Below are 15,019 nucleotides of genomic sequence, written 5' to 3'. Positions count from 1 at the left end.
GTGTAATCCGGGAAATATTCCCCGAGATAAAACAACTCAGATATCCTGTATAACTAGTGAAATATTTCAGGGGGTTGTAGGATAAAGTAGCTGATATCTTGCTAAGATTTAGGGTGGGGACGAATTTCTGCAATACAGTTGTAACCCCACCCATACTGGTGCCACTGCTGGAGCAGAATACCCCCCGGGCAACTCCTTGCCAGACAGACACACACTCTGTTTAGTGCCCTAAGGGGGCTCAGTACCCCCCCCCCCCCCCAGTGACGAATACACAAGAGCAGTGTAATTAGGTTATCTGCAGTGTGTGCAGAGAAGACACAACTCCTTGCTTTGTTGCATATTAATTAATGAATTGTTGATTCTTTGGACAAGTTTAGGCAGCACCTATGGGATAGTATTGCAATAAATACATCAGGGCACTTCTGCTATTCCCAGGCACATATATCACTGAGTGTATAGAACAATGCTCAGGTCTCAGGCTGTTTCACACTCAGTAACGTTAGGGACCCCTTTATCAGTCCTATAAATCAAGGGAACACCCCAGCCCATTCTGCTGGGCACTTGTGTAGTCTGCAAGTTGTGCTAGCCTGGATCTTGCACTCAGACAGTTCCAGCCTGTTTTTCTAAGCTTTGCATTTTCCATGGAGTCACCTCTCTCTCCACTTTGTGTTTCATGTGAGTGAGGTTGGGGCCTCTCTGGGCTTCCTATCCGGATATCTGCATTGTGCAGATAAGGAAACTTTCTGTCTCTGCTTCCGGACATTACTGAGTTTACACTAGGAGAGGCAGGCCAGCCAATGTGCCTAATACCTGCAATGCTGCCTGCGACTAACAATAATAAATACAGCAAAGTAGGGAAAGACTGGTCATAATAATGTCATTAGATTAACTCTATAGGTTCCAGTGAGAAAAAGTTTCCACTGCCCCATTCTATTATTTATATCAATATACACCCTTGTGAGTATGTGTGTTTATTAGTGCCATCGTTTAAAAAAAGTTAAATAAACCATATATGTGAATTAGCTTAAAGTTTTTGTATCTATAAAGTCATTCACCCAATGTTTAATATTCTCTTTATCTTGCACTAATACTATATTCATACACTTTATAGTATATACATGTGTATTTATGTTTATAAACACATTGACACCTGTAAAATGTCAGACTTACTAACCTCTAATCACCTGTTCCACAGTCTGCAGCCAGAAGAGCTGGAACTTGTTGTGCAAACTGTCAGACCACCACCACCACTTTATGGAGGCGCAATGCAAATGGGGATCCAGTGTGTAATGCATGTGGACTCTATTACAAGCTTCACAACGTGAGTATTAATCTGCTCTGGGAGTAATGAACTGGGGAAGTGGTAACTGGAGCTCAGACCAGGGCTTAAATAAGGTTTTTTTTGTTTGTTTGTTTTTTGGGGGCTGTGATCACCAAAGATGGAGGGCTTGATCTAAATGGGACTGAAGGGTACTGATCTGGAGCACGGGTAATTGATTGCTTTGGACTGGTTGGGTTCAGGAGCTGATTTATCTTTAGGCAATGTATGCAGCTGCCTAGGGGCTGTAACATTCAGTAATGCACTCCCTATCATTCTGTATTCTGCTCATTTGGATGCTCAGTACAGACAGACAGTCAGAGGGATAATCTAGAACTGTTTGGACTTGCATTGGACTGGGCAGTGGGCTGTTTGATCTGTATGTGCTCACTGAATGAATACTGAGGTAGCATACTGAGGTTTAGTCCTGTATTAAAGGGACACTAAACCTAATTTTTTTTCTTTCATGATTCAGATAAGGCAGCAATTTTAAGCAACTTTCTGATTCACTCCTATTATTAATTTTCTTCATTCTCTTGGTATCTTTATTTGAAAAAGCAGGAATCTAAGCTTTGGAGCCCGCCCATTTTTGGTTCAGCACCTGGGCTAAATGTAGCTGAATCAAAAATGGTCTGGCTCCTTAGCTTAGATTCCTGTTTTTAAATAAAGATACCAAGAGAACAAAGAAAAATTGATAATAGGAGTAAATAAGAAAGTTGGTTGAAATTGCTGCTCTATCTGAATCATTAAAGAAAAAAATGGGTTTAGTGTCCCTTTAAATCCATTAGGCTAAAACTAAAGAATGACACATTTATAAAGTTTTGTGTGTTTAATAGATGAGTTATTTTTGTATTTATGCTTTTGGGGAAAGTCTGTGTTCACCAACAGTTGTGTCAGCCAGTGATAAAGTCTAAGTTATGCACAACTAAGCACTTCCTATCATTTTCAAAATAAAAATCTTAACCCCTTTTCATGCACAAACTATTTAACAATGTTTTGTTTTGTGTGTTCTTTAATATGCATGATGTAATATTTTGAGATTAAATCTCCTTTTAAGGAATAATCATGCTGATTTAGTCACCCAGCCTTTGCAAGTCTGCAACCTATTGAGATCTAGAGTTGGAAGATGCTGACCTATGAGTGTAGGGTCTTTGGCTGGGGAATGATATAGAGGACTCTGTTGGTCTGGGGTTAGTGGGGTTGGCTTGTGCTTAGCTTGCAAGAAGCTTGATATGTTACAGCACTGATTGTCGTCCCCCAGGGACCCCCTATTCATGTCCTGGCATAGTGATGCTGCATCTCATTACATTACAATACAACAGCTTGGCTTCAGAAGCCTGTTGCATACACACTGATCCATTGACTGTCAAATCAGCTCCTTCTCTACAACAATCGGTTATCTGAATGGGGTTCCTTGTAAGTTTTCTTTGTCTGTGTTCTATATATAAGCAGAAATACTTAACATAGTCCACAATAAATTGATGCAAAGTGATTTGCAATTGAGTCCCTGTATCTGAATGTTCATGATACAATTTATATCCTCAGTAGTTTAACAGAAAATCATACACTATTTGGCCTTTAAACTCATTGCAACAAAATGAATGAATAAATGAGTTTGTGGTAATGCACAAAAGAAAAATAACATGAAATAAAGTTACTTATTCTCTTTTTCTGACCATAAAGTACTGAACCAATCTGAGGGGGCACTATGAATACCTATATATGTTTGTGCGTGTTTTGGATGTGAGTTGATGTTCTTGTATTTTATTACAGGTGAATAGGCCCCTCACCATGAAAAAGGAAGGAATTCAGACCAGGAATAGGAAAATGTCCAACAAGTCCAAGAAAAACAAAAAAGGCTCAGAATGTTTTGAGGAACTTTCCAAGTGCATGCAAGAGAAGCCCTCTCCATTTAGTGCAGCGGCCCTTGCTGGTCATATGGGTCCAATGGGGCACTTAGGGCACTTCAGTCATTCTGGTCACATCTTACAGACACCAACCCCAATTCACGCTTCCTCTAGCCTCTCCTTTGGACACCCACACCCATCAAGCATGGTTACAGCTATGGGATAAAATAACTGCTAAACAGGACTCCTTTAAGGTGAGAAGGCATTGGCTGGTTTAGCCCCACAGACTGCTAAGGAGATGGCATAAACCAATGGATGCACCCGGACTTCCATATTAGGCTGCAGAATTTATTGGTTGGACCAGATAAGCACTTTGCTCCCCTGGACTGTAAACAGGAATTATCTCTTTGCCATTAACTGACCAACACATTAATCTGGTGAAGACTTATAAAGAAGAGGATGCAATGGCTTTTTTATTTACTGTGAATATTGTAAATATAATAATAAACATTCTTGGGTGGAGAGGACCCATTGGTAGATAATGCTGGATTTGTATTGCGGATTTGTTTCACGAAGATGAATTTATATTAAAAAAAGTCTACAACAACTTAAAACATATATATATTTATTTTGCTCCTGATTTTATTTTGAATCCCACCCATCCCACGTCTTTGGCCTCGTTGCTCTGTGCTTTTGGCTTTTGGGTTGCCCTTTTTATCAAGCCCAACAAACACCTGTGACCTGTCTTTAACCCCTTTACTGCTGGAGGGTCCCTGGTGAAGAGGTTACAGCATAACCAACCACGAAAGGCAATGAACATTGAAAACTATTTAATGTGGTTTGTTCTAAGTAATTGCACCTGGTCCAACTTTTTAATTTTTTTTTGTTTGTTTTTTTGTATTCATTTAATGTTCATTGGCTATGTTCCCTAACATTCTTTGTTTTGCACTTGCCAATATTTTCCCACAAAAAAGGGAACAAGAAAAAAATAAAAAATAAAAACAGTTCCAAAAATTCAGTTAACCGTATGGTCTATCTCATACATATATATAATGTAGCTGTATTTATCCACCACATCCACCCTCAAATTGTTTGGGTTGCCAAATTAGAAATTACTTTAAATTGGGAATAATAAATCTATATTAAATGGCTCAGTCCCAGTGATTTCATTAAGGTTTACATGAAATGTTGCATAATAACATAATCATTTTTTATCTTAAAATTCTTTGAGCGTTTATTTATATAATCTTAAAGGGACATTCAGCTAAATCATTTCCCATGATGCATATGAAAGACCATTTGTTATTTTCTTTGCATGTTTGTGCTCAATTGGTCAGTGAGATATAGCTCTGTTGGAAGACAATGAGTCTGACATACTCAAGTGTCAATCAATAAAAAAGTTTTAAAATAAATTATTTTAGATGCAAGAAAGGAAATGCTATTTCTATACCTCACTATATGACATCCCTTAACTGAAATCCAAATCTCTTGGAATGAAATGTGCAAATTTATCATCTCTACTAAAATAAAAAAAGAACAGTGTTGTGATTTATATTGTCATACTGAAAGGAGGTATATTTTCTCATTGTAGGGTTGGTTATATATGTGAACAGTTGGCAATTGTTGCTTAACATCCATGCTACATCTATTTTAAAAGCACATTTTGCATGAGATTTTAGTTTCAGTTAGAAGCCTTCTGCAAGAAAGGAACAAAACATAATATTGTAATTCAAGTTCCTGTGTGAATTAAACTTTATTAAAATCAATATACATTTATTAAAGCAATTGGTGCAGACCCTTAACATGTAATCATCTTGCATACCTTAATAGTTATAATATATCAACAGCTGTGCATTGATGGATATTTTTTGTCTTGAAGAATTTATGATGAAATTGTTTCTAATTCAAACAAGCAACATTAAAATGTAGAATGGAATTAATCTCATTTCCACCATTAGTCAACATTTAGTTGTCATCTTATACTGGAAATGTTTCTATATTATTTGATAACATGAATTGGTTTGGCTCAGTGTGTTTTATGAACAATATTCTATATAACATTACATTTGTGTATATATTTATAAATATATATTAATGAAGAATAAAACAAAAAAAGGTTGTTTCCTGAGTTGTAAGATATGAAATAATGTACATCCCAGATCACTATGGCCTCTGTATCATACTGCCAGTGTATTGCTAAAACAAAATTATTTGTCTTATATACACTTTTTTTCACTGTTCATATATATATATATATATATAAATATGTATAATTCAATTATTTGACAATACTGATAATACATAACTAAAAAAAACAAAAAACAGTCAAGGCAGCTGTTAAATTAACCCTTTTCACTGCCAATGTGAGCTTCAACACTCCCTCTGGTAACCAAGGGGTTACTTATAAAGCATGCACTAAATAGGGACCCAGAGGGCAATGGGTTAACACTTATATGTGGCTGCTTTTTGTAGGAAGGTTGAAATGAAATCAGGAAAGGCTTTTTTTTGGCCTCTTGCATATTGGCATTCTTCTGTTTAAATTTTCCATAACCTCTTCACTGCCGGGGGAGGTCATTGATGGATTCAGTTCCCTCTGGAAGCTAAAGGGTCAGTGTGTGATGGTACAATTCTGTACAAAACTTTGTACCTGTTTTATATGGGGGAAGGGGTACGGAAGGGGAAATCGTTACTGATACACAATAAATACAAAGTGCAATATCTTGCCAGTCTGCAGTCCAGACATAAATTATTTTGTACCTGTATCAGCTTAAAAATATACAGTATTTTTTTTTTTTACAAGTTTATTTTGATTAGTGATTTTAAGTTATTGTTAATTCTGTACACCATGTTTATATATTGTCTGTAAAAAATGTATGCGCTCCTAATATCCCATGAAGGTGATAACTGCTAAAAATAAAATATCTTTTTGTGGAATTCTTGCCCAGTGTTTATTGTTTGCAAATATTTTAACAATATAACTAAGTGCTTTAACTCCCCATACAAATGTAATATTCTGAAAATATTAGGCTAGATTACCTAGTATTTGATGGATACAATGTTGACATTGGTTACTCTCAGGGAATGCTATTAAAAAAGAGGGCTGTCCCTGCAAGTTCTGACAGGTCTCTCATTGAAAGTGAAAGAGCTTGCTGGGAAGAGAAACTTCACTGGGGAGAGTGAAGTTAGCAGGGGATGCACTTTAAAAATTAAATCCTGCAGCCAATATAAATCAGATTACCCTGTTTTCAGTGTGCAGTATCTTTCATTGGCCTCTATTTTTGTTTACATGTGTTTATCTATTAGGGTAATAAGTGTTTTGTATATTTTTACACAATTTCTCCATCTTTCAGTTTTGGAGATAAAATAGTGAGAACTGCAGTGGGAAAATGTTTACATAATATTTATGCTTCTGAGTCTAACTAGGTAAACTAAACAAAGAATAACAAGCGAACAAAGCACAGTTGATTAAGGAAGTAAATTGCATGCTCTTTCTGAAATGTGGTAGTTTAATTCTGACTTTCATATTTATTAAAAGTAGCCAAATGCAAAAATAAAATGATCTAATTTGTCAGTGTTCCCTTTCCAACAATGACTATTGCCGTTCTTAGTATAGTTTGCTCCTAGCAGGGACTAAATCAGTAAACACCACACAGATATCTTGCTATACATTGGTCCCACTAAAGACGGAGCACAGAGGGGCAGTAAAGTCAAAGTTAAACTCAATTGCATAGAGCATAGAATTTTCAACAACTTTCCAATTATTTATGTTGTCAATTTTGCTATTTTCTCTTGTTTCCATTGTTAAAAAGTAATTTTAGTTAAGCTCAGGAGCGTGCATGTGTCTTTAACCACCAGGCAGCAGTGTTTGCAACAATGTTTATAGCAATGTTATACATTGTTACATACACTGCTGCAACATAATACTACAGACACTCTGTGGCAGCAAAGTTTGCAACTATGTATTATAGTTGCTATAAACATTGTTGCAAACACTTTTGCCAAATGACTGAGGGCACATGCATGCTCCTGAGCTCATCTAGGCTCACTCTTAAACAAGGATACCAAGAGAACGAAGTAAAATTGATAATACATGTAAATTGGAGGGTTAAAATTGCTCTTTCAGAATCACAAATGTTTAAATTTTACTTTAATGTCCCTTTACCATCAGAAACATTAGCACACTGTAGTCCTAGCAAAGACTGAACCCTTAAAAGCAACAGTTTAGTGCAATAAATAAATGCTTTCATTATAGCATGGGATTAGTGGCTCTAATGAGGCTCTTCCTGACACTTTTTGGCTGAACAGTGAGTCAGGTAAAGTTGCTCAAACTTAGTTGTTTGAACTCAAGTGTAAGTCAAGTTTTTTTCTAAAAGTTAGATAATCTTTACCTGAGTTTTGAAACATCAGCATTTGACTGACCCCTCTAAGGGCCAGATTAGTGGAGTTCTAATTTAATGTGCGCCTGTAAACAGGCAAATTCACCCGTTTACAAGCGCACGTTAAATAACCAGCCATTACAGGTGGCTGGTTATTGCTCCTGCGAACTCACGGTAGAAATTAGCTCTCCGAAAATTAACCAGAGGTCAGATCTATGGTTCATTTTAAAAATACCCAGCAATTACCCCAAAAATAAAGTGTAGTATTGGTGTTAAAAATAAAATAGTAGCATCTTTATTTTTCTTAATAAGAAATGCACAAAGCAGATTTATGGGGTTAAAGTGTGAGGATTTGGGGTGTTAGAAAAAAAAACGGCTCTGAAAAGTGCCTTTACATTGTGATCTATGGGGACTGTGATTTTATTTGAAATATATATAAGTATATGCTTATATACATATATATTTATGTGTTAATATGTATATATACACATATAAACACATACATGTGTAAATATTCATATACATATATATTTAACATTTTCTGCCTGACTTACCCCCTTCCCTGCGCTAGGTTCTTTGCCATGTATGACTGCATTGGAACAAGGCTCCCATTGGAGCCTATGGAAGCACTTCCATGCAATGTGAATACAAGGTTGTGTTCGCATTGTGCTTCACCTATAATAACATTGCACACTTGCGTGCATTGGTGTTACAAGTGGAGTGCAAATATTGCGTTTGTAAAAGCGAAATTTGGTGCTCAACGTGTAATCTAGCCCTATGTAAGTTCTTCAAATTCAAATCTGACCTAATGTATACTATGGTAAACCATCTGCAAGTTTAGTATATACCCAGTGCCACTGGTAACATAGTAGATAAGGTTGAAAAAAGACTGAAGTCCATCGAGTTCAACCTATACAAATCTAAAATACTTACAAAAAGCTCCAGTTAAGCTTAAATAACCCCATTAAAATGTGACCCATTTAATACTAGCAATCATATCCATGAATTTTGTTTATATACAGAAATTTATCCAGACTATTTTTAAATGTATCTATGGTATTGGCATTCACTACCTCCTTTGGTAATGAGTTCCACAATTTTATTGCTCTTACAGTGAAAAAACGTTTCCGTTGCAGGAGATTAAATCTCCTTTCCTCCAACCTTAAATTATGACCTCTTGTCAGAACCAATTTTCTTGGAATAAAAAGAGCTTCTGCCATCTCTGTATATGGGCCTTGAATATATTTATATAAAGTAATCATGTCACCTCTCAAGCGCCTTTTTTCTAAAGAGAACAGACCCAGTTTGGCTAGCCTCTCCTCATAGGTTAATTTCTCCAATCCCCTTGTACGAAAGGTGTTCATTTTAAGCTTCACCCAGTGGGCCTGCCATAAACTTAACTCTTTGGCTGCCAGTGAGATAGGCCATAAACATGTGTCTATAATTAGAAAGTATAAAAATAAGTAACCAGCGCCCAGGACTGATATCTGCTCACTATAATAAAGACCCCCTAAATAGGTCTAAAAAACAGAACATAGATTAGGATATATAGGAGCGCCACTGGCTAAGATATACCACAGGAGTCAAAATATTAAAATCAAATATTTATACAAGTCTTTAATAATTGACAAAAAATGACAAAATTTGACAAAAATTAACAAAAATTTAACAAATGATGAGATCAGAATGTTGAACCAAACTAATGAACTCACTATAGTACAAAATCTAGGGAAAATAACCCTTTGATTCCTACTACATGAATATAATCCAGAAATGGATTGGTACAGCTCATAAATTTAAAATAGAGTCGTGAAACGTAAGTGTCAATATAACCATAACAATGAAAAACTGATTTCAAATAAAGAAAAAATGAAAAAATGAAGAAAAAAAAAAAAAAAAAAAAAAAATATATAATAGTGAAGATAACAATCCAATTGAGGATTAGTTTCTTAGTGAAGGACCCATATTTTTGAGCCTCAAAATAAATTCATTTATCAAATTTAGAATAGATAGTGATAGAAAATGGGATAAAAAATGTATACATATATAGGAACAAATCAAATCCCTGCAATATATAATACTCTTGAGTATAATGTGCAATAATATAGTACAATCCAAAAATAAGTGAATTAAAGCAATACAATCAAATTATTGAGTCAATGCAATACTATCAAAGTTGGGTGGGTCTCACCATTTATAAACCTAAAACTCAACTAGGCTGGTACCAGCTGTAATTCTATTAGCTTTGGGACACACTGGTCTATTCAAATAATAAACTTACATAATAATTGATATAAATCTAGTTATAAATTCATATCAAGTAACAAATTAGATAATAAACTTTTCCAATAATTTATAAATCTAGTTATAAATTCATATCAAATAACAAATTAAAAAACAATTAAAACATTTTAAATGATCGAATGGAATTATTGTAAGAAAAAATTGTCCAAAAGATATTGTCCAAAAAATATATCAAATCCTGATGAAATGTAAATGGTAGTTCCTTCCTTAAAAGTAAAAGTCCTTGAGTCTATTGAAATCCAAAGTCCTAATCCTTTGATAGATGTGTATATATATAAAAAACCTAGAAAAAAGGAAAAAAAAGTGCACTAAACAAAATGTGCTTACTGGGTATGGACTATTGGAAATAGTCTTACCGTTCAAAAAGCCCGGTCCTGGATATGATTAGCCTCTCAATCTTAATTTTCGGATAGTCGTCTACGCGTTTCGAAAAAGGCCCCATTGAGAGGGCCGAAACGCGTAGACGACTATCCGAAAATTAAGATTGAGAGGCTAATCATATCCAGGACCGGGCTTTTTGAACGGTAAGACTATTTCCAATAGTCCATACCCAGTAAGCACATTTTGTTTAGTGCACTTTTTTTTCCTTTTTTCTAGGTTTTTTTATATATACACATCTATCAAAGGATTAGGACTTTGGACTTCAATAGACTCAAGGACTTTTACTTTTAAGGAAGGAACTACCATTTACATTTCATCAGGATTTGATATATTTTTTGGACAATATCTTTTGGACAATTTTTTCTTACAATAATTCCATTCGATCATTTAAAATGTTTTAATTGTTTTTTAATTTGTTATTTGATATGAATTTATAACTAGATTTATATCAATTATTGGAAAAGTTTATTATCTAATTTGTTACTTGATATGAATTTATAACTAGATTTATATCAATTATTATGTAAGTTTATTATTTGAATAGACCAGTGTGTCCCAAAGCTAATAGAATTACAGCTGGTACCAGCCTAGTTGAGTTTTAGGTTTATAAATGGTGAGACCCACCCAACTTTGATAGTATTGCATTGACTCAATAATTTGATTGTATTGCTTTAATTCACTTATTTTTGGATTGTACTATATTATTGCACATTATACTCAAGAGTATTATATATTGCAGGGATTTGATTTGTTCCTATATATGTATACATTTTTTATCCCATTTTCTATCACTATCTATTCTAAATTTGATAAATGAATTTATTTTGAGGCTCAAAAATATGGGTCCTTCACTAAGAAACTAATCCTCAATTGGATTGTTATCTTCACTATTATATATTTTTTTTTTTTTTCCCCTCATTTTTTCTTCATTTTTTCATTTTTTCTTTATTTGAAATCAGTTTTTCATTGTTATGGTTATATTGACACTTATGTTTCACGACTCTATTTTAAATTTATGAGCTGTACCAATCCATTTCTGGATTATATTCATGTAGTAGGAATCAAAGGGTTATTTTCCCTAGATTTTGTACTATAGTGAGTTCATTAGTTTGGTTCAACATTCTGATCTCATCATTTGTTAAATTTTTGTTAATTTTTGTCAAATTTTGTCATTTTTTGTCAATTATTAAAGACTTGTATAAATATTTGATTTTAATATTTTGACTCCTGTGGTATATCTTAGCCAGTGGCGCTCCTATATATCCTAATCTATAATTAGAAAGTAGTTTACTATAAGAACTAAATAGGAGATGCAGACACAGATTATCATTGTCTACCAAGTTTACACCCGAGACTAAAAGGTTTTTAAGCACTAAATATAGCAAGTCAACAGGTGCAACATACACAACCTGAAATCACTGACTTTAAAGTTAGCTGGATTCAACAAGCCCTTTGCAAACAAGCTACTTTGAATAGCCAGCTTGCTTAACTTCTAATAGCAATCAGATTGTTTTGTTTAATAACCATTGATATGCAATAACGATGCAAGTACGTTTTTAAGGGCGAGTCATGTTAGCACAGATCTTTACTTAGGGCTTGTTTCCATTGAGCCGTTAAAAATGGAGCCGTAAGCTACAGAAGCGGCCGACAGCTAAAAGTAATTTACGGCTCCATTTCAGTACAAGGTTTCCATTGAAAAAGATTCCGCTTTGCGTGCGGTCGCTCTTTTCATGTAGGTGTAAGTTAGCGTTGTGTTAACGCTTCCACCCGATGCCACATTTCTAAAACATTAATCGGTTACTATGGTAACCAGACCTTACACTACAGTCGATCACATATACGGCGCCGCATACAAGTGCGGCACGTACATTTTCAACATCGCTCGCTGTTAAAATAAAATCAAACACCTAACGTATGCGCAGTATCTACCTTTCAACCGCAACCCCCACCGCAATAACTAATGTATTAACCCCTAATCCGCCAACCCCAATATCGCAAAGTATCTATTTAAACTATTAACCCCTAATCCGCCATGCCCCCATATGGCAAAGTACTTTAAAAATAAAAAAAAAAGTTTAAATTAATCTAAAATTACAAAAAATAAAAAAAGTCTAACATTACATAAAATAGTAACCCAAATTATAAAAAAATTATACCTAATCCATATGAAAATAAAAATGCCCACCCAAAATAAAAACAACCCCTAATCTAATACTAAACTACCACTAGCCCTTAAAAGAGCTTTTTGAAGGGCATTGCCCTGAGTTAAACAACTCTTTTACCTTTAAAAAAAACTAAGTTCCCCCTAACAGTAACCCCCCCACCAAAACCCCCAAAATAAAAAAAACTAACACTAAAAAATCCTAAACTTTAGCTTTTACTGCCCTTAAAATGGCATTCAGCTCTTTTACCGCCAATTAAATACCTAATCTAATTTTTTAAAAAAAAGCCTAAGTCTAACTCACGGTTCCTGAAGTCCGGCCATGAAGTCTTCTTCCAAGTGGCGACCTCTTCTATCTTCATCCAGGACAGGCGACCGCGGAACTGAAGACCGACGACCGTGGAGCGTGGAGGATCCCCTTGTACGATCACCGCCATACACTGAATAGTGTTACGTGTTTAAATATGGCCTACCTTGCATTCCTATTGGCTGATTTGATTGAACCCATAAACATGTCACAGTGATTAGTACACTGTTATCCTAGCAGGGACTGAGCCCATACACATGACACTGCCATTAATACACTGTGGTCCTAGCAGGGACTGAACCCATAAACACTTCACTGTCATTAGTACACTGTTGCCCTAGAAGTGACTGAGCCCATAAACATGTCACTGTCATTAGAACACTGTGACCATAGCAGGGACTGAGCCCATAAATATGTCACTGTCCTTAGTATGCTTTGTCACTAGTAGAGACTGAACCTATAAACTTGTCACTGTCATTAGTACACTGTGGTCCTAGAAGGGACTGAGCCCATAAACATGTCACTGTCATTAGTACACTGGTCCTAGCAGGGACTGAGTCCATAAATATGTCACTGTCATTAGTACACTGTGGTCCTAGCAGGGACTGAGCCCATAAACATGTAACTGTCATTAGTACACTCTGGTCCTAGCAGGGACTGAGCCCATAAACATGTCACTGTCATTAGTACTCTGTGGCCCTTGTAGGGACGGAGCCAATAAACATGTCACTGTCATTAGTACACTGTTGACCCTAGCAGGGACTGAGCCCATAAACATGTCACTGTCATTAGTAGACTGTGACCCTAGCAGGGACTGAGCACATAAACATGTCACTGTCATTAGTACACTTTTGACCTAGCAGTGACTGAGCCCATAAACATGTCACTGTCATTAGTACACTGTGGAACTAGCAGGGACTGAGCCCATAAACATGTCACTGTGATTTGTACACTGTTATCCTAGCAGGGACTGAGCCCATAAACATGTCACTGTCATTAGTACACTGTGGCCCTTGTAGGGACTGAGCCTATAAACATGTCACTGTCATTAGTACACTGTTGTCCTAGCAGGTACTGAACACATAAACATGTCACTGTCATTAGTACACTGTGACACTAGCAGGGACTGAGCCTATAAACATGTCACTGTCATTAGTACACATTGGTCATAGTGGTGACTGAGCCCATAAACATGTCACTGTTGTTAGTACACTTTGTCACTACCAGAGACTGAACCTATAAACATGTTACTGTCAATAGTACACTGCGTTACTTGCTGGAGTCCATAAACATTTTACTGTCATTAATATATTTTGTTACTTTTTGGGATGGAGCCCATAAACATGTCACTGTCATTAGTATACGTTTGCCCTTGCAGGGACTGAGCCCATAAACATGTCACTGTTATTAATACATTTTGTTAATTGTTGGGACGGAGTCCATAAACATCTCACTGTCAATAGTATACTGTGGCCCCAGCAGGGACTAAGCCCATAAACATGTCACTGTCATTAGTATACTGTGGCCCCAGCAGGGACTGAGCACATGAACATGTCACTGGCATTAGTATACTGTGGCCCTAGCAGGGACTGAGCACATAAACATGTCACTGTCATTAGTATACTGTGGCCCTAGCAGGGACTGAGCACATAAACATGTCACTGTCATTAGTATACTGTGGCCCTAGCAGGGACTGAGCCCATAAACATGTCACTGTCATTGGTATACTGTGGCCCCAGCAGGGAGTGAGCACATAAACATGTCACTGTCATTAGTATACTGTGGCCCCAGCAGGGAGTGAGCACATAAACTTGTCACTGTCATTAGTATACTGTGGCCCTAGCAGGGACTGAGCACATAAACATGTCACTGTCATTAGTATACTGTGGCCCTAGCAGGGACTGAGCACATAAACATGTCACTGTCATTAGTATACTGTGGCCCTAGCAGGGACTGAGCGCATTCCTATTTGTACACCATTGTCCATAGTATCTCCTTACATATGTCACTGTCATTAGTATACTTTGCTTCGGGCTTCTCTTTTTGCCATGTATAACTAAACATTTTTCTGTGAGATTGAATAAAGGAGTTGAACAAGTCTGGTGAAGGAAGAAAAGTCCCAGCTCAGTTTTGTTGCTTGTTACAGGGTTTAAATTAACATTGTTGAAACACTTTGTTAAAAAAAAAAAAAGAAGAAAATGAAAGCTGCTGTCAACTGTATTAAATCGGGCAAACAGCAAAGTTAAAAAAACAAACAGGAAAACACTGTAAGCATCACATATGTAGGTTATATTCCTTAAAGGGACATTATCATCATTTTTTCTT

At 36.0% G+C, this 15,019-nt stretch overlaps 1 protein-coding gene across 3 annotated transcripts in view; it reads left to right on the top strand.

Moving 5' to 3' along the window:
• GATA2 (GATA binding protein 2) overlaps window positions 1-6,099 on the top strand; it is a 32,723-nt gene extending 26,624 nt beyond the window's left edge. For all 3 annotated transcript variants that reach the window (XM_053720717.1, XM_053720715.1, XM_053720716.1), the window contains exons 5-6: window positions 1,196-1,321; window positions 3,092-6,099. In XM_053720717.1, the coding sequence (XP_053576692.1) occupies window positions 1,196-1,321; window positions 3,092-3,391 (426 nt within the window). In that variant the 3' untranslated portion in view covers window positions 3,392-6,099. The remainder of the gene's footprint in view (window positions 1-1,195; window positions 1,322-3,091) is intronic.
• Window positions 6,100-15,019: the final 8,920 nt, after the last annotated feature.

The sequence above is a fragment of the Bombina bombina genome, chromosome 7 (assembly GCF_027579735.1).
Source record: "Bombina bombina isolate aBomBom1 chromosome 7, aBomBom1.pri, whole genome shotgun sequence".
NCBI lineage: Eukaryota > Metazoa > Chordata > Amphibia > Anura > Bombinatoridae > Bombina > Bombina bombina.
Note: the sequence above shows the minus strand (reverse complement) of the source record. Positions and strands in the feature narration are given on the sequence as shown.